The sequence below is a fragment of the Citrus clementina genome, unplaced genomic scaffold (assembly GCF_000493195.1).
Source record: "Citrus clementina cultivar Clemenules unplaced genomic scaffold, Citrus_clementina_v1.0 scaffold_4, whole genome shotgun sequence".
Taxonomy (NCBI): domain Eukaryota; kingdom Viridiplantae; phylum Streptophyta; class Magnoliopsida; order Sapindales; family Rutaceae; genus Citrus; species Citrus x clementina.
In genome coordinates this window covers 9121908-9140795 of record NW_006262274.1, presented here as the reverse complement: position 1 = coordinate 9140795, position 18888 = coordinate 9121908, and the positions used below count along the sequence as shown (strand labels likewise).

Here is an 18888-nt window from a genome sequence, read left to right as displayed (position 1 = left end):
AAGCTTTGCTTGAGTTTGAATAACCAAGAAAAATACCAATATCAGATTTTGGATCAAATTTACCAAGATTATCTTTTGTGTTCAAAATAAAATATTTGCATCCAAAAACTTTAAAATAACCAATGTTGGGTTTTCTATTTTTCCAAAGCTCATATGGAGTTTTATTAAGATTAAGTCTAATCAACACACGATTCAAAACATAACAAGCGGTGTTGACGGCTTCGGCCCAAAAATACTTAGACAAAGAATTTTTATTCAACATGGTCCTAGCCATTTCTTGAATAAACCTATTCTTTCTCTCTACAACTCCATTTTGTTGAGGAGTCCTAGGTGATGAAAATTGATGCTCAATGCCAAAATCATTACAACAGTTCTCAAATATATAATTTTCAAATTCTCCACCATGATCGCTTCTAATGTAAGAAATACTACATCCCTTTTCATTTTGAACCTTTTTGCAGAAAACTTTAAATGCATCAAAGACATCATCCTTGTTAGCTAAGAATAATACCCATGTGTATCTAGAATAATCATCCACAATTACAAAAGTATAATATTTGACATTTAAACTAGCATATCTAGAAGGTTCAAACAAATCTATGTGAAGTAATTGAAGTGGTTTTGAAGTAGAAATATTTTTCTTGCTTTTAAAAGAAGTTTTGATTTGTTTTCTAAATTGGCAAGCTTCACAAATTTTATCTTTTTGAAAACTGATTTTTGGAAAACCTTTAACCAAATCATTTTTCGCGATTTTTGAAATCAAATCAATGCTTGCATGACATAATCTTCTATGCCACAATCAACCTTCATCATGCAATGCGGAGAAACATTTATCATTTATAGATGCATAATCTATATTAATGGTATAGACATTAACACATTTATTTCCTACAAACAAAACCTTGCAATCACATGCATTCTCAATAATACATTTTGATTCATCAAAGATAACTCTATATCCTTTATCGCATAATTGACTAATGCTAAGTAAGTTGTGTTTTAAGTTTTCAACCAAACACACATTTTCAATAAGAATAGAGGATACATTACCAACATTACCAATGCCAATGATTTTTCCTTTTGAATTATTTCCAAACGATACATCTCCACCATTTTCGATCTTGGTAAAACTTGAAAACCAAGAATAATTCCTTGTCATGTGTCTTGAACAACCACTGTCCAAGTACCACGTATTCTTCTTCTTCTTCAAGCCCTGTAGAGAAAATTTCAAGTTTTAGGTACCCAAACCTTTTTGGATCCTTGAGAGTTAGCAATGGTTTCTTTCGGAACCCAAACACATTTTACACCATAATATGCATTTCTCTTCACTGGACATCTATTTTTCATATGACCATCTTGATTACAATAATGGCATACAATTTGATTGTTAATAGATGTATTCTTCACAAAGTAGTTCTTATAATACTTTTGCTTCAAATTAGTCAAATTAGGCTTATAGCCAAGACCTCTTTTGTTAAACACACATTTTTGTGAATTAAGCAAGTTATCTAACATCTTTTCCCCATTTGTAAATTTTAAAATGATCTCATTTAACTCATTGCTCTTCTTCTTAAGCATTTCATTTTCATTTTTCAAGTCATTTATGTGTGATTCTAGATGCTCATGTGAAGTGCTAGAATTCTCAAATAATGCAACTCTATCATGCAATGTTTTATTCTCTAATTCTAAGTATGTAATCTTTGCACTAAATGATTCATTTTCATTTTTAAGCTCTACCATTTTCTTTTTAAGACATACATTCTTTTTATCAATCTTCATCAATTCATCATGCAAATCCTTAAAGACATAATGTAATTCATCATATGTAGGAAGGATACTTACCTTATCAAGTTCATCACATTATTATTCCCCAAAAGCCATGAGAGCTAAATTTGTCATTTCTTGTTGCTCTTCATCATCCCACGTGGCCACCATAGCTTTCTTCTTGAGTTTGTTGAGGAGAGGACATTCCGGTCGTATGTGTCTGGGCTTCTTGCATTCATAACAAGTGATTGGTTTTTTCTTTTTCTTTTTATTCTTGTAGCCTTTGAACTTTCTCTGCTCATTATTCTTCTTGTAAAATTTTCTGAATCTTCTAGCCAACATTGTCAACTCCTCATCATCCATCTCGCTTTCCTCATCACTCTCATGTTTTGAGGCCTTGAGAGCAATGCTTTTCTTCTTTTCCTCGTGCCCTTTTTTTACTGCCAAATCTTTTTCATATGAAATGAGAGAGCCAATTAAATCATCAATAGGTAAGATATTTAGATTTTTGGCTTCCTCAATGGCAGTCATTTTTTGTCTCCATTCCTTAGGTAGCGACCTTATACTTTTCTTAACTTTCTCGCTATTAGAAAAAGTTTTTCCTATGGCTCCTAGAGTGTTCACTATGTCCGTAAATCTAGTATACATAAAATATACACTCTTAGTTTGTTCTATTTGGAATAATTTATATTGTCAAGTGTACCTACTAATTTTTTACTCTTTCACTTGATTCGTACCTTCATAAATAACTTCATGTTTGTGTCAAATTTCATTAGCACTTTCACAACTAGACACTCTATGAAATTCGTTCTTATCTAGTGCACAAAATAAGGCATTCATAGCTTTGGAATTTAAAGAGGCCTTTCTCTTTTCCAATTCATTCCATTCCCGTGAAGGTTTTGGAATATCTTCCCCGACTTCATTTTTAGTCAAAGGCATGAAAGGACCATCATTAACGATTTCCCAAATTTCGTAATCTAAAGCTTGCAAGTAAATTCTCATCCTAGTTTTCCAATACGGGTAATCGTTTCCATCAAAATATGGTGGTCTAATGGTGGATTGTCCTTCCTTAAATGTAGAATCATTATGAGTTGCCATTGATATTTAGCTCTAGACGGTTAAGTCTAAACGAGAGCACCTCGTTCTGATACCAAATGAAATACAAGTATGCAACCCAAGAAGGGTGGTGAATTGGTAGTTTAAAAATTATCCTAACAAAACCACACAACAATCCAATCTAACACCTTAATAAATTCGAAAGCAATAAGTTCAATAAAAGCACAATAACAAATGAGTAAGAGATAAGAGAAACAAACACACGAATATTTACGTGGTTCGACAATCCCCGCCTACATCCACGCCTCCAAGCGATCTAAACTTGAGAATTTCACTATCTAAGCCTTCCAAGGCTTCAAATGCTTACAATTGACTTTAAGGTGTCAATGAACCTTTACAACAAAGAGATTATCTCCCAATCTCTTCACTCAAGTGTCTCACACACTCAAACACTCACAATTAAGATGAAGAAATGAAAATTACAACAAACTAAACTCTCTTAAAGAGTAGATGAATAAAATGAAGAACAAAGATGATTTAATGAATAATGATTTGTGAATTGAGAGCTGAAGAAATAATGTGTGCTTTTTGTTTTTGCTAGCTAGAGAGCTTGAAAATGAATTGGATTTGAGTTTTTATAGTTTGAGCTAAAAAACTAGCCGTTATTCACTTTTTAGTCATAACTGGCTTATCGTTTATGGAATCCGGTTAGCCACTTTTATGTTACCGTTACAGTAAAAATTTAAATTTCAGAATATTTGGCATGCCGCTTTTCATATCCGGTTAACCGCTTTCGAAATCCGGATAGCCGCTTTCATTCTAGTAGCTTACGGCCCAAAATCCGGTTAGTCGCTTGTCACATCCGGTTAGCCGCTTGCTACAGTAACTGCTATATTGAACTATTTTTCTAAAATTATAGTTTGAATCTAAAACTTTATAAAACTATATTATGGCCCAAAACGTTATGAAAATTTTCAAATAGGTCCAATTTCAAAATTTCTAAATAATGCTTTGTCAATCCTAAAACTTTCTAAAATTATGATATGACCCAAAATATGTGAAATTATAGAATGATCCAAAATATTTAAATATTTTCAAATAGGTCTAAATTCAAAATTTCAAACAATATCAAAGATTATAAAATTCTTTCATTTTAGTCCACAACAACTTAATTCCATAAAATCATTTTCTTATTATAAAAGCACAATTCATAAATCTTTGTTTAACTAATACATGTGGTTTGTTATCATCAAAATCAATATTTATAGTCATATAGGCTAACAGAATGGGTCTTGAAACCAACGTGAAATACATTATTCATGGCTGATTTCCTGTGATTTGTGGCTGATTTTTTGCAACAAATCAGAGGCTGAATTGGTCATTGCTAATGGAGGATTTGATGCTTGAATCAAGGAGATGCATGTTGGCTTTCAAGTATAAAATGGATGAGTGCAGTGACTTTGTGGAGTAGTGAACTGATTTCCTTCCTTCTCCTTTCCTTCACTACAACCTTGTCAACATTCAAGGTCTTCACATAAATCATTCCTTTTCCTTGCTGTTCTTGACTGGGAGTGCGCCCTTATATCAATGAGTCATTGGATCCTGGAAGACAAGACTGCCCCAATTCCTTTACGCACCAGGAGATCATCTTCGAAGGGGCTGAATTTTTCTTTAAGGACAGTGCTATCTTGCACGCCTTAACCACCAGCTATTGTATTCTTTCATTTTTTTTATTCCTTTTTTTTTTTTGCAGGTTCTGAGAAGTTGTTGGTTTGAATTCAATAGCTTTGCTTAATTGCCAAGACAGATTTGTGTTTTGTACAATTGGTTGGCTTCTTCAGTTTGTAATATTAATTGTTCTGATCTCATCGTCACATTACAACATTTTTCTTATCAAGGTTATGTTTGGGAGCAGGACAAAGTGTAGGATTAGACTAATTGTTTGGATAATTAATTAGTAGTATATTATATGTATTAACAAAATTGTTATTAAGAAACATCCCATTTATCATTTGAATATTATGTAAAACATCAAATTTGCTAAATAATTAATTTTATATTTAATTGTTTTAATAATATTTTATTTATTAGGAAAAATATATCATATAAATATTATAATTTAAATAAATTTAATTATTCTAATTAAATACTATTTAACTTCACTTGTATTTAATTTGACATAGTCTAATCCGATATTAATCCTATATTGTACCAAACATAGGACAACATTATATATAATCCAGACTAATCCAATTCAACCTAATCCAATCCAATTTTTATGGTCAATCCAATTTAATCTTGTGTGCCAAACGTAGCCTAAAATGTTTAATAAATATTTCACATTTGTATCATAAAAAACATATAATATATTTATTATTTTTGTCAAAATTATTATTTAAAAATTATATTTACTATACACAATCAACTTTTATTTCATAATTATAGTTTTTTTCCATAACAGTTTTATTTCATAATTATAGTTTTTTTCCATAACAGTTGTAACTTAAAAAATACAGTTTCTCAATACCAAACACAGCCTAAAAATATTTTAGTTCCAGTGAAGTCCTTGATTTTCTTTTAGAATTTAAATATATCAATAAATTTTACTATTAATCAATTAATTAGTGGTTGATTCAAGGGATATACTTTTAAATACAAGCAGTTGATTCAAGGGATATACTTCTAAATTCAAGCAATTGATTCAAGGATATGTTTTCAAACACAAATTTTTACATTGGCTTATAGTTATTTTTCAATGGTCCATATTGAGATTGACAATTTTTTTGAAAATAAAACCATGGGTCCTATTACATATTTTAAAGTCATTTTCTTCTTTCCATAGGGTTGGCAAACGGGCTAGGCTTGGCCAAGCCTAAATCCAGCCCTCCAATATGTTCGGGTGATCGGGCTGGCTCAGCCCTTATCCCATATTTAAAACAAGACAATCCTAATGTTAAAAATTGTATGTGAATGATCTTAAAATTTTCTAAAAGTCAAGTAATTACCAAAAAAAAAGGAAAACAATGTTTAAAGTACAATAATTTTTTTTCCATATGGACCAATAATGGAATTGGAAATCAATTTATGCACTTATATATATATGGAATCAACAAACTTAGTGATGGAAAAAAAAAAAAAACAGATTTTGAGTGTAAAGTAGAAAATTAATTACGGATGAAAATAAGTATCAATGTACAACAAACCTTTTTCTACATGGAAACAATAATAATTAGTAACATAATCATGGAAACAATTTTGTGCCATTCGATCTATGTACATGTATTTGTTGATACAAATAATGGAATAATGGTAAAAAATAAAATTTTCCAACTAGCGTACCATCAATCCTCATAAATTGCATTAGTTATTGTAAGAACACTTGGATATGATATAATTAAACATTAAAAAAATGAAATTTATCAAGTAATTAGGTGCGATTTTTTATTTAAAATTTAAATATGGGCGGGGCATTTTTTTTTCCCCTTAAAACCAGGCCCTTCTCCGCTTGTCTGGGCTAAATGCAAAGTTGAATGTGTAAATGAGGCTTCCACCATGTATATATTTCATCATAGACAAATTAGCGAGGTCCCATCATCGACATGAAAAGAGAGAGAGAAGAAATTAGAAGAAAATTGCATCATCACTCTTGTGTACAATTGAAAATATGATTAAATCTCATCATCAATCCATCCCATTGATTTTTACTCTTTTTTAAAACCATCAATCTGAAATCAGCAATAATTATTATTTTGATTTTTTTTGCAGTTTTCTTTGAGGTCTTAGAGGTGAGAACATTTTTTTGTTGCCAGACTAAGGATTTTTGAGAAGTGAATGCATAGAAGAGAGAAAGAAAAAGGAAGATTTTTAATTTGCCTCAATGAAACAGTTAGTCCCTCCATTGTATTAGAAATATCTAAACTCTTTTGCATAAGTGATTTTCTTTTATTTTGGAGCCTTGGAGGTAGATAAAGCTATTGATATACTATAATGTCTTTACCTCGAAAAAAAAAAGTATATCAAAATAAAGAATGTTTATTGTTATACTTGAGAGTTTAAATGTCTATATTTGAATCATTGTGATGAGTTAAATGGAAGTATCTTATTTAAAATTTAAAAAAAAAGACCTTAAATTTACTTTCTCACTGTAAAATAAATATTTCTCATATATTCTTTCATGGGAGATTGATAGTTTTCTTATCCTAAAATCAATATATATTACTTATCTCCTTATTATTTTTTGTAATATATGATACTCTCTAACACCATTATTTTACAATATTATTATTTTTTAGATAAATTTGAAAAGATATTTATAGTTAAGTTGTAAGCTGACAGGTGGTGAAGGAATAATAAAGAAGTTGATTGGTGGAAAAAAAATGACACCTCAATTGCCTTATATGAGTCAATCAGGGATTGAGTATAATCTTAGTGGAATTCGCTCACCTGATAGCGTAAAAATGAAAAAAAATTTAGATATTTTAGTGTCACACATGTGCTTTCTAAATGTCAACATTAATGTGAAAAAGTTCCTTATCTTTCAGACTGAAAAAAAGAAGCCAATTGGAAATGTGTACTTAGTTAACAGACGACAGCTTAACACCCTTATAGCTACCTTCATAGGAGTAGTAGGGTTGCCCAGTCAATAAGTGACTCATGGACAAGCTCCCCAACACTCAAATTACTTCACTTCTACCACTCACACCAAACATCATAAAAACACGCCTAAATAAAAACTTAGGATAAATTCCTTTTAAATATAAATTTATTTGTTTGAATCGAATTTGAGTCGAATCTGGTGAGAGCTACTTAATTGGTTCAAATTAGATAATAGCAAAAATTCGGTGGACTTATTTTCTAATATATATTTGTTTATATTTATCATAAATTAAATGACTCATATAAATTGAAATAAAAATAAAAATTCAAATAGTAGAGATAAGAAATATAGGCCTTCGGTATGAACAAAATTAATAATATGATATATTTCTTGTACTTTTGTTATTTTTGAATCTTTTTACAATATATATATATATTATTTCTCAAAATTAAATACCAAGAAAATAATCCATTTACTCCCTTTTTTTTTAAATTTTAGTATTGTGGGTAATTAGATATTATAAAAATAGTACGATGATAAATAATATATATTATTTTCAGTACAGATATGTCAATCTCCCATTATATATATATATATATATATATATATATAGAAATGTTCCAGTCAGGAATTTTAAAGTACGGCAAAGTGCGGGAAACTTTTAAAACTGTATGGTTTTAAAAACCGTGTAGTTTTAAAGCTTTCCATGACTTTTCCGCATTTTAAAATTCCTGACTAGAAAACTACTATATAGATATATATATATATATATATCCAAACTCCCATCAATAGTATCCTTGTTGTCACCATTCCAAAGAGGGTTTCAACTTTCATAGCTTTCCCGTACCACAACATGTGACAAGTAAAACCCTCTGAATTTTATTTCAGGTTTGACATAAGAATTGTTGAAAGCCAACTAGCCAAATTTGCCAGGTTACAAATGCAGACAGAACAGTCCCTCATGACTTTCGCTTAACTTGCTTTGCCCATTTGACCCCACACAACACAATTCACACACATGGCTTAATTAAGCACTACACTTGGCTTAATTAAGCACTACACTACACTGAAGAGTGAGAGGGAGAGAGAAAAAGAATCGTCGAAGGGCTGTTTTGTTGTACAACTCTTGTCTTTATGGGGAGAAAATGCATGCAAACTCAGATACAATTATTATCTGTAACCGCCTATTTCAACATCTGTATAAAACCCCCTTTTCTGCCAATTTCATAATTCACAAACTACACCCCACTAAGAAAGTTTTATTTCTTTTATTCCATTTCTCTGTTAAATTTAGCTTCCTGGGTTTTCTTCTTCTCTGCTAGCTCTTCTCTATAATGGCTGATAAGGTGGCTTTGAACCGGCAGCTTCTTGATACTATCACCTCCATGGAAGTTGAAGTACCCTTTATCTCTCTCTCTATCTCTTTATTTATCTATTCACCCATGCAGGTTTTTGGATTTTGATTATGCAACTTCTCTGATGTGCACTCATATTCTTGTTTCATTTTGATGCTTGTAATTTAATATTTTGTGATGGAACGAATGGCAATTACAAGAGAAAAGAAATGGATTTTTTTTTTTAATTTAATAAGTAGTCTATAAGCAACCCAATTCTCTGCGGCCCATGTGAGCATGTGAGCTGAGTTCGAATCTAAGACCTGTTATACTTAGTAGTTGAATTAAGTTGCTATGGTTAGTTTCATTTTCCCATTTTTCTTGTTTAACTGTGCTGTGTCTAAACTATATTGTTCTGACGTTGAATATGATGGATTTAGTTCTGAAGCTGATCAATTATTTTAGTGGAAAAAATCACTTTCATTTGGGTCTAGGAGATGATTGTGGATTTATTTGTTTGTTTCTGTCTTGCAGGGTTTAGTGGATTCTCGGTTTAGAATGGTTTATTCTTTGAAGGAGGCTAATGGACCTTTCTTTTTTGCCGAGTTGATACCAACCTTCTGCTCTGATGCCCAAACTACCATAAGAGAGATGACCCTGGCTTTGTATATCTCAATCTCTATTGACTATGACAGTATTTCGAATGTGTTTATATGTTCAATATCTTTACTGGTGTTTCAGTTATTAAATAGATTTCTGTGTTTACTATAGCCAATCTCTTTTCCTTGGAATTGTTTGCAGGGAGCAACCTGTTGTGAATTATCATGAAATGGAAGAATTATGCATGAAAATTAAAGGAGGAACATTATGGTAATGTAGTTGTTTGGGTTTGTAGTCATGTACAAACCGACAAATTGAATTGTTCTTAAATATATATCTAACAAATATAGAATATACTTAACTACTTGTTTCCAAGAATCTCTCTAATGAATTTACGAGTTTCATCTTTTAAGTTTAATAAATACAGAATACGGGGAATTGTTTCCTTTTACGAATCTTTTGGGTCAACTTCTGTGTTTGCTGCACGTGGCACTGTGGTAAAATAAGCAGGGACAAATTAATTGGTGATTTTGTCTTTTTCTTTTAATGACGATCATTTAAGTCGGGTCAATGTTGCAAAGTTGTTGAAATTGCTACTTTAGCTTCCAGAGGTGGGAGGATCATTTGGCTTGTCGATTCATAAGAATCAGTTATCCAAGGCTAAATCCTACATTTCTTTTATCTTTGTTATGCATACAACAACAGTCTATGATGCAAAGGGCATGCTAACATCTTGAGTCTAGTCTTTTTAAAATTGAGTTACCATTTTCCTGAATAATCAGAGTCATTTGTGTAATGAAGTAATTTGTTTTAAGACACTAATTTCAATTTATATGCTTTGATTTTGGGAGATAACAATTTGCTATATTTCAAAAGAAATTGCAGTCCTTTTTTTCTTTTTAAAGCTGATATATTCGGATCCATTCTATGGTAATTTTTCTTTAAACGGATTTAGTAACATCGAAAGGGAAGTACGAACAAAAATGTTGTCAACAGGACGGATTGTGTCAATGTCAGAAAAGAGAAAATTCAGTTACCTTGTTTTGCTTTTGACTTGGTGTAGCACGAATAAGTTAACTACATAATTTGTTCCTCAATATCTCTGTTCTTCATATGTGATACTTATGCTTCTTTGATCATCCTATTGTTATAGAGGTGGTTTGATGCTTGAGCTTACTCATTTTTCTCCATCTGGTGGTCCAGCATTGGTGCTCATCAAATTGCACTTGCGTGTGGTGACCTTCGTCATGCCATTGATGACAGATCTAAGGAAAGGTAAGAAAACAATTTTTCTGTGGCTGTATTAAATTTGTCAGTATCTTTGTATCAGTTTCCCACTATTTGGTATTCAAATTTTGAGGTACAATAGCAAACATTACTCCCTAGGTAGTGGGATTGTCTAAATTATTATTTAGCATTTCTTTGTGCAAAATTTTAAAATATTTTCACAAGCCGTTGTGGCATGAAGGAGGGAGGATTTTGTGGAATATTCAAGAAAATGAGGAAGTTGAGGAGGTCCCTTAGTTTGAGTGAAGAAAGGCATTGTGTCACTATTAAATAATATGTTGACCATGTTTTATTGACAACCAGCATAGGAGATAATGCAACAAGTTAATTACCCAAGGTCATATATTCACTGCATAATTTATTATAAGAAGACTACATCACGTTCTGTTCTTATTTCCTGGCTCTATCGGACATGGGGTAGCCAGCTCAAAGATGTCTAATATGGAACTGATTTTGTTTTTGGGTTGATGAAATTGTGATAAGAGAAAACATCCCAAAAGGTGATTGGAAATATTAATTCATGATATCAATAAGGTCTTTTCTGGGTTCATTAACATCTGTACTGAAGTGCAAAGAATGTTTCTAGTCTTCCAAATAGTTGGGAAAATGCCCCGACTTCAAGTTCGGAAAAAATGATATTTTTTGTTAAAACAGTCAGACTCGTCTTGAGCTTATTATTCAATAAGGATAATAAATTTGTTTCCAACATTTTCCGACATCATATTAAGTAACCTTACTAGCAAATATAGCTTTTGTCTATATGGCAAAGTCTTTGGCTTATATAGGATAATAAGTTGCAATATTTTTCCCGGTTTCAAACGATTATTGCATTTCAATTTTGTTAATTGCCAATTGTCACTTTCTGTTATTTGGCTAGAAAGGAAGAGATCATTTAAAGATAAGGCAGGAAAACAAGGAAACAAAGGGAATGGAGTTTGATTTTTGGAAATATCTCTCTATGATTTATTTGCACTGAGATGCTGTTGGTTTTTTATATTTTAACCTATTAATATGTCTTCTTGTTGTCCGCTTTTTATAAGTTTCAGGTGGATTGCTTATTCACATCACTTTGTCGCCTATTTCCATTTTGCAATAAATCCATGTTTTGTATAACAAATTTCAACATGCCAATATTGTTAACTTCTTGAGTTTCTATTTAAGAACATACTGAATTCTTTTCTGGGTTTTCGTTCGATTACGTATTAATTATTCATTCCCCCATGTGTTCCCTATATTCTCATGAGTATGATTCTTTTTAGGTGCACTGTGGCAGTTGATGCGATCAGACATGAATTTCTAAAGCTACATAGCAAGATGGATATAGTTCTTCAGGTACTGTCGGTTTTTCAACTGAATACATTTACATTGAGATAGTTAATAATGAATCTGCTTCATTTGATATGTAATAATCGTCCTAGCTAATGAGAAAAGGCCCATGTATCTGATCCTATGACCTCAAGCTTGGCTTAAGAAGATGGTCATATTTGCGTCTTATCCAGTTAACTACTGGAATCAGCTTTGATGCCTTAAGATTTGGCCATGCTGAAGAAAGTCATTTTTGAGAAGTCAACCATCAACTTGTTGCTTCCTGTTTTAATTTCTCTTATTTTTATACATTACTATTTTCCATTTCTTTTTCATCGACATGTTAGATATCCTTCTAATGATAATCAACCATCTCACTGTCTTTGAAATGTCAAAAATTAGTTCATATGAGGGAAGAAGCACGCACTATTATTTGCTTGCAAGTAAATTGAATTTGAAAGAAACTGTATTTCTGTTCTGGATGTTTGACATTGCTTTATAGGGAACCAGTCCTACAATGTAGCATTATTGGTAATTCAGTTATGCCGTGTATAGGAACCGTGCAACAGAGCCCTGAATGATTTGCCACTATCATTAGCTTCCCATTTTCTGTTTGTCTTCTTGGTCCAAACTGCTGATAATTTTCTTGCTTCACCTGTTTCATTTTGCTCCTATTTTGGGAATGTTCTAATAACGATGTCTCTTTAACGTACTCTTATCATATTCATTCATCAGCATGTAAATGTATAATTTGAGCTGACTTTCTACTTCTTTAATCTCTCATGAACCCTTATTTCCTACCTCACTCTGCAACCATGCCTTATCGTCTACTAATTTAACCTTCAAATTCTCCATTCCGAATTTTTGATGGTTACTACTACTCTAAGCTGGTTTGTTCTAACAAGTATTTTCACTTCTCTGTTATCTCTTTTGTTGCAGCTGGAGAGAATGATCATCTCCCACAATTGAAGAGCCATAAACCGCCATTGTCGAGAGGATGCCTTTGATGAGAGTGACCGATTGCTTCAATTATATAGATAATGAAAGCTTAAGTAATCAGTTTGTGTGGATATATCTCTGATGCTTGCTTTGTTTAAACATAATGCTTCTGGTCTTTGGTCTCTTTCAAGTCCATTATGCAAAATAATATGCTATAGGAAAACTTTTTTCCTTTTTTTTTAGGTTTAATGCAACAAATTTTCTGTAATAGTATGGCAGATCATGCTTTACAGCTTTTTTTTTTCTTTTTTTTTCCCAATTACATGCTTTATAGTCTTGGATGAGATCTAGGAGCTATATTTTGTATGCAAGCACTAGGGTCCTGTGTAAATGCCAGTGTTAACCTATTTTAAATTAACATTCGGTTGTTGGGTCATGCTTTGCATTATATGTAAATGTAATATACAGTAACCCTTAAATTGTCACCCAAAATAAAAAAGTTACAGCATGTGAAATAATTAAGCTGTCATGGGTGACAACTTATGGGTTTACTGTATGTTATGTTATATGTAACATAGTTCAGTTCTCGGTTGCTACATAAAATGAAATAATGGTCATATAGGTGGCCTTAGTAGAGGCCAAAGGCTTCAATTTTATCAAACTTGTGACTCTTATCAGACTTTAGAACCACAATTGTGCTACACTTATAAAGTTGGGATAAAAACTAACGTGACACCATAGATGATCGTCTAGCAGCTAAAAAGAAAGATCAAAATCAAATTGATAAAAGCCATGGTCAAAAGTAATACTTCCAAGTTTTTGAATTGAATTGTTAAATATTTCCATTGCTGTTCAACGTTAACCAAAAATTAGAAGAAGCAAGAAAACACCTTGCACGAAAAAAACAATTATAAATTATGCTTGAACATAACTTAAAGATACCTGAAAAGATAATTTGAAACTTCATGTCTCTTCATATAGAATTTCTCCTAATTTTAGAGTATTTGTCTCTTCATTCTTCTTTGAAATAGATTTTCGGACTTGACTTTACGAAGTTCTGATTATAATATAGTAGAGAATTGTAACATAATATTATAAATAAAATCTTCCTTATAATATTAGACTATTTTCTTTTCTTATTTTCCCAAAAGAAATAAAATGAAAACTTCATCATTATCTTTTAATGGACAGGAATTTATAGGTAAATTTTTGCGGTTGAATTGGACTTAAGGCTGTTTAATTTAAGCTAGTATCATGTGTTTTCTCAATATTGAGGCTGCTAATTTATTTAAGTCACCAAATAACTTCAATTTAAGCTAGTTTCTTGGAAGAGAAACTAATTTTTATATTTGAATATTTCTATCTCTGTTATCAATCTTATATTGGGTGAATTTTACTTTCAATTTGATTTCTATTCCTTTCTTGAAATTAGATACATATATATAGTTTGAGTTGAAAATTTATTTGGCTTCGGGTTGGTTTTTATATTCGAGTAAGCCTTTTGAAATCCCTCAAAATTTCTTATAAAACTCCATTTCATTACAAATTACTTAAATAACAAAAGACAAATTGATTCATTTCTTATTCTAAATGAAAATTCAATTAAACACTAAAATGGAATTTTTTTAAAATGTTTTTACATCCGTCACATTTCATAATTTATATTTATATTTTTAATTTTAGTTAAAAATATTTATTTTTGGAAAACTAATACGTGTTTAGGATTATGAAAATAGAAACCATATAATAGAAAATAATTTAAGATTTTAAAATTCTTATGCATTTTATAAATAAAAACTGGAAAGAAATATTCTTTTTAGAAAAAAAATTTATGGCGAGATAGTTGATTTTTGATATATGGTTAGTATTTTGTAAATTCAACTAGGGTATTTTATGAAATAAAATTTAAAAGGGGTGTTAAAAGGAATTTAGAGGAGTGTTAAAAACTCTACTCATAAAACCCATTAGATTTGGATTGGATTGATCCAACTTATTTAACCCACAAACCCATAATGTTCTTAATAATTAATATGTTTTTTTTGGATTATTATTCTTTCACTACTTTAACTATAGTGAAATAACAAATCAATATGGGTACATTTGACAAACTATATTACATTATGCTATATTGTATTATACTGTATTATATTATAACAATGCTATAAGGTTGCGTTTAGCACACTGTATTGGATTATGCTGTATTGCATTATTTTAAAGTTGGCGTATTGTATTATGTTGTATTGTATTAACATTGTATTATAATAATGTTGTACAATGTTTGGTGCTACGCTGTACTGTATTAATTTTTTTGTGATTAACTTAAATTAAATATTTAAAAAATAATAGTTATTAGCACTTAGAAAAATACAAAATATAGAATTCTTAAATTTTAGAAATTTAACATTATTTTTTAGTATAAATATTAAAAAAATAATTTTTCATAAAGATTGAAGCTTATAGCCTTATAATCGACAACATCATATTTATTTTTCAGTATTTTCTAAATATATAACATGTGAAATAAAGATTGAAGTAAATAATTCAATCAAATGATCTCTAAATAATATCATAACGTAATGATATTTTATATTATTTTTTTATTAGTATTAATTTTAAATTAATATTATTTAAATTTATTCATATATAAATATTTTTATTAGTTATATTAATTTTTATATATTAATTACTATAATATAATTAAATAATGTAATATCAAGTTATATTTTTATTTTTATATGTTATTTAAGTACTTGTTAATCAATTTCATATATTAATTATTATATAATTAAATAATACATTATTAGTAATATTTTTAATATAATAAAAATTAAAATATGAATAATAAATAATAAATTTATATTAATAATTATGATATAAAAATAAAAGAAAATAAAAATTAATATTATATTAAATTAAAAAGTTATATTATTTATTATTATTAAAAAAAGCAAAAGTAAAAAAAAAAAAGAAGCAAAAGCAAAACGCTAATGCGGCAATTGCCGCATTAGCATACCCCCTTAATCCCTTGCAAAATTTTTCTAAATATGGTATTGGCATTAAGTTAATGTGAATAGTATTTTAATACCCCATAATCACATGTACCAAACACATCTTAAAATGTTTGGTGCTACACTGTACTGTATTAGTTTTTTTGTGATTAATTTAAGTTATTTATTATATTATATTAATATTTTATATTATATTAATATATTTAAATTTTATTAATATTTATATTATTATTTTGAAATTAAAATTATTAAAATTTATTCATATTTAAATATTTATTATTAGTTATATTACATTATAAATTAATTAATAAATTATAATGTAAAAATAAAAAATATATAAATATTATATAATATTATATTAAACTAAAAAAGTTATTTATTTATTAATTATTATTATTATAAAGCAAAAGCAAAAAAAAGGAAAAAAAGCAAGCTAATGTGGCAACTGTCTCATTAACTAAACCCGACTCACAATTGAGTTTAGCTATTGTGGCAACTGCTGCATTAGCACAACCCCTTTAACCCATTCCCATGCTCTTCCAAACATAGCACTAGTATTAATTTAATGTAAACAATATTTTAATACCCCATAATACAATGCACCAAACATACCCTAAGAATTATTATAGTATAACAATTTACCATCTGTTAACTTGTTACTTTACTTATAAAATACTAAAATTGGACTTACAATAACTCCAAAAATAATAAAATAAGTGTAGATTTTTGTCAATTTCTAAAACAGCCCCAAAAGTATGAAATGTAAAAGAAAAAAAATACATTTTTTATTTTCTTAATTTTTATTTTTATTATTTTTTTACATTTCCAATTTTATTAATTATTAAAAATAGGGCTTTAATATTAATTAGTGGTATTACACTTTTAAATTTTTAGCCTGATTCATAACATTTTTACATTAGATTTCGTGCAAATATATATTTATTCTTATGAAATCGTTGTGACATCAATAATTGACTAATAGAACTAACAAAAATATTATTATTATGATTTTTTTTAATGTTTAAAGTAGTAAAGTATTACATTTTTTATTTTTTATTTTACAATAATTGGAATAGTAAAAGAATAACAAACTTTTTTTAATTTTTTTAAGGAATTAAAACCCTAAAATCAAATAAATCCCACAAATTTAATCCCCGAAAAAAAGAAAAATTCTTTAGCCACCGACCGCCACTCTTTAATAGGTGAGCCACAAAAAGCCCAACGTGGACTGGAGCCCTACTGATCTATTTTTATCAGAAAATATTTTTTTTTTAATTTAAACTATATTTTCTATTGTCTCCAATAAAATACCTCTATTGTCCTCCGTGACTTTGAACAAAGAATAAAAAAGCAGGCCCAATTTTTTTTGTTTTTTCTCCACAAAAAATGAACCATTTATCACAATGCCGGATTTGGCCCGGATTTAGCCACTCGGGTCGGGCTTAAAAAACCAGGCACCGAGCCGGGTTTTAATTTGTGTACCCAAATTTTATACTTTTTTAATATTATATATGTATACTTTTTAATTTTTTTTGTAATTTATAAAATTTAAATTTATTTCAATAAAATTAGACATGAAAATGTATATAGAAAAAATATATAAACATTTAAAATAAAATATATTTTATAATATATTTTTAATAAAATCCGAGTTCTGGGTCGGGTCTTGAATTTATCAAGTGATGCCTAGGACCGGCGCGGCTTCATACTCGGACTGGGTAATACCCGGCCCACATCGCCCGAGTTCGGTCTAAATCCAGACTGGGCTGGTATTTTGCCACCCCTACCTATATATGAGAAATTTATAAAAATGGCTATAAAATTTTAGCATTTTTCAACTTTAACCCTCCAAAGTTTTTTCTATCATAACTAGCCAAACACCCTATTTTTGGACTACATTACCCTCATCACTTTCATCAAATTTACAAAGGCATGCCACTTTTCCTTTTTTAATTCCAGCACTACTAAACCTTAGCTCAATAACTTAACAAACTCCATCACTCAACAAACTCCATCACTCTCAATAAATTAACAAATTCCATCAAATAAGCATTGCATAATTGAAAATATAATTATCAATTTGAGAGCTTCTTAAGGTTAGTTTATACTCTTACCATAACCTAAACTTTTAATCTATTGATTTTATCATTTGAGTTTGAAATTAAAGTGGGTTTTTGTTGCAAACGTTGTTATTTTTCATTAATAAAACAATGTGACTGGTTAAAGTAGTTAGTTTGAGTTAAGAAATGAAGATAAATCATTGAAACTCCTGAAAAATCGAGTAAAATAGAAGCCCAGAACAAGTGAGACAGGCTCCTGTCTCACTTAAAACCAGCTGATTTATGTGAGATAGACACTTGTCCTACTTGCTTGTCCCACTTGCCTGTCTCACCAAAATATGTGGGACAGGAGCCTGTCGCATATAAACTCACTGGTTTTATGTGAGACATGTGCCTGTCCCACTGCCTGTCTCACTTGTTCCCACTGGTTTTATGTGAGACAGGCACCTGTCCCACTGCCCATCTCACTAAATTTAAGCTATTTTCAGAAAGTCATAACTTGCGTTACATGTGTCCGTTTTAGGCGTATAATATATCGTTTCGAAGCTTACGATGAGACGAATCAAATCCAAAATCGTATACTTCATTTCATTCATATAAATGTGTACTGCATATTCACTTTACTAGGTTTTGTAGCGTGTAATATTATATCTTTTTTTTTTTGTAATTTTTAGGTTTAATGGATTCCGTTGTACTTCAATTATGTTACGACGGTTGGTGGGAGACGTTAGCAAATGGCCGCACGGAGTACGTGAATGCCAAGAATACAACATTTTTAGTACGGAAAGATTGTACGTTTGAGCAATTTCTAGTAAGGGTGTATGAAGTTTTACAGATAAATCCTAATGAATATAGTTATTCCATCCTATATAGATTTGAAAAAAAAAAGTTAATATAAATTAATTCATCAAGTATTGCCATATCTTATTGCATGTATA

The 18888-nt window shown here is 29.8% G+C and overlaps 1 protein-coding gene across 2 annotated transcripts; it reads left to right on the top strand.

Moving 5' to 3' along the window:
• The first annotated feature begins 8511 nt into the window (after window positions 1-8511).
• On the top strand, window positions 8512-13421 carry LOC18044255 (histidine-containing phosphotransfer protein 2). Of its 2 annotated transcripts, XM_006436586.2 has the most exons (6): window positions 8512-8814; window positions 9286-9416; window positions 9553-9621; window positions 10555-10626; window positions 11898-11970; window positions 12883-13421. In XM_006436586.2, exons 1-6 carry the CDS (start codon window positions 8752-8754, stop codon window positions 12910-12912), a joined length of 438 nt encoding a protein of 145 aa, XP_006436649.1. In that variant the 5' UTR covers window positions 8512-8751; the 3' UTR covers window positions 12913-13421. The 2 variants fall into 2 exon arrangements, with proteins under 2 accessions (XP_006436649.1, XP_024042237.1); XM_024186469.1 differs by lacking the exon at window positions 9553-9621.
• The last annotated feature ends 5467 nt before the right edge of the window (window positions 13422-18888 follow it).

Coding starts and splice junctions, on each gene's coding strand:
- LOC18044255 (XM_006436586.2), top strand. CDS start 8,752: ATGGCTGATAAGGTGGCTTTGAACCGGCAGCTTCTTGATACTATCACC. Junction 9,622..10,554: donor ATTAAAGGAGGAACATTATG/GTAATGTAGTTG, acceptor CTGGTGGTCCAG/CATTGGTGCTCATCAAATTG. Junction 11,971..12,882: donor AGATGGATATAGTTCTTCAG/GTACTGTCGGTT, acceptor CTTTTGTTGCAG/CTGGAGAGAATGATCATCTC.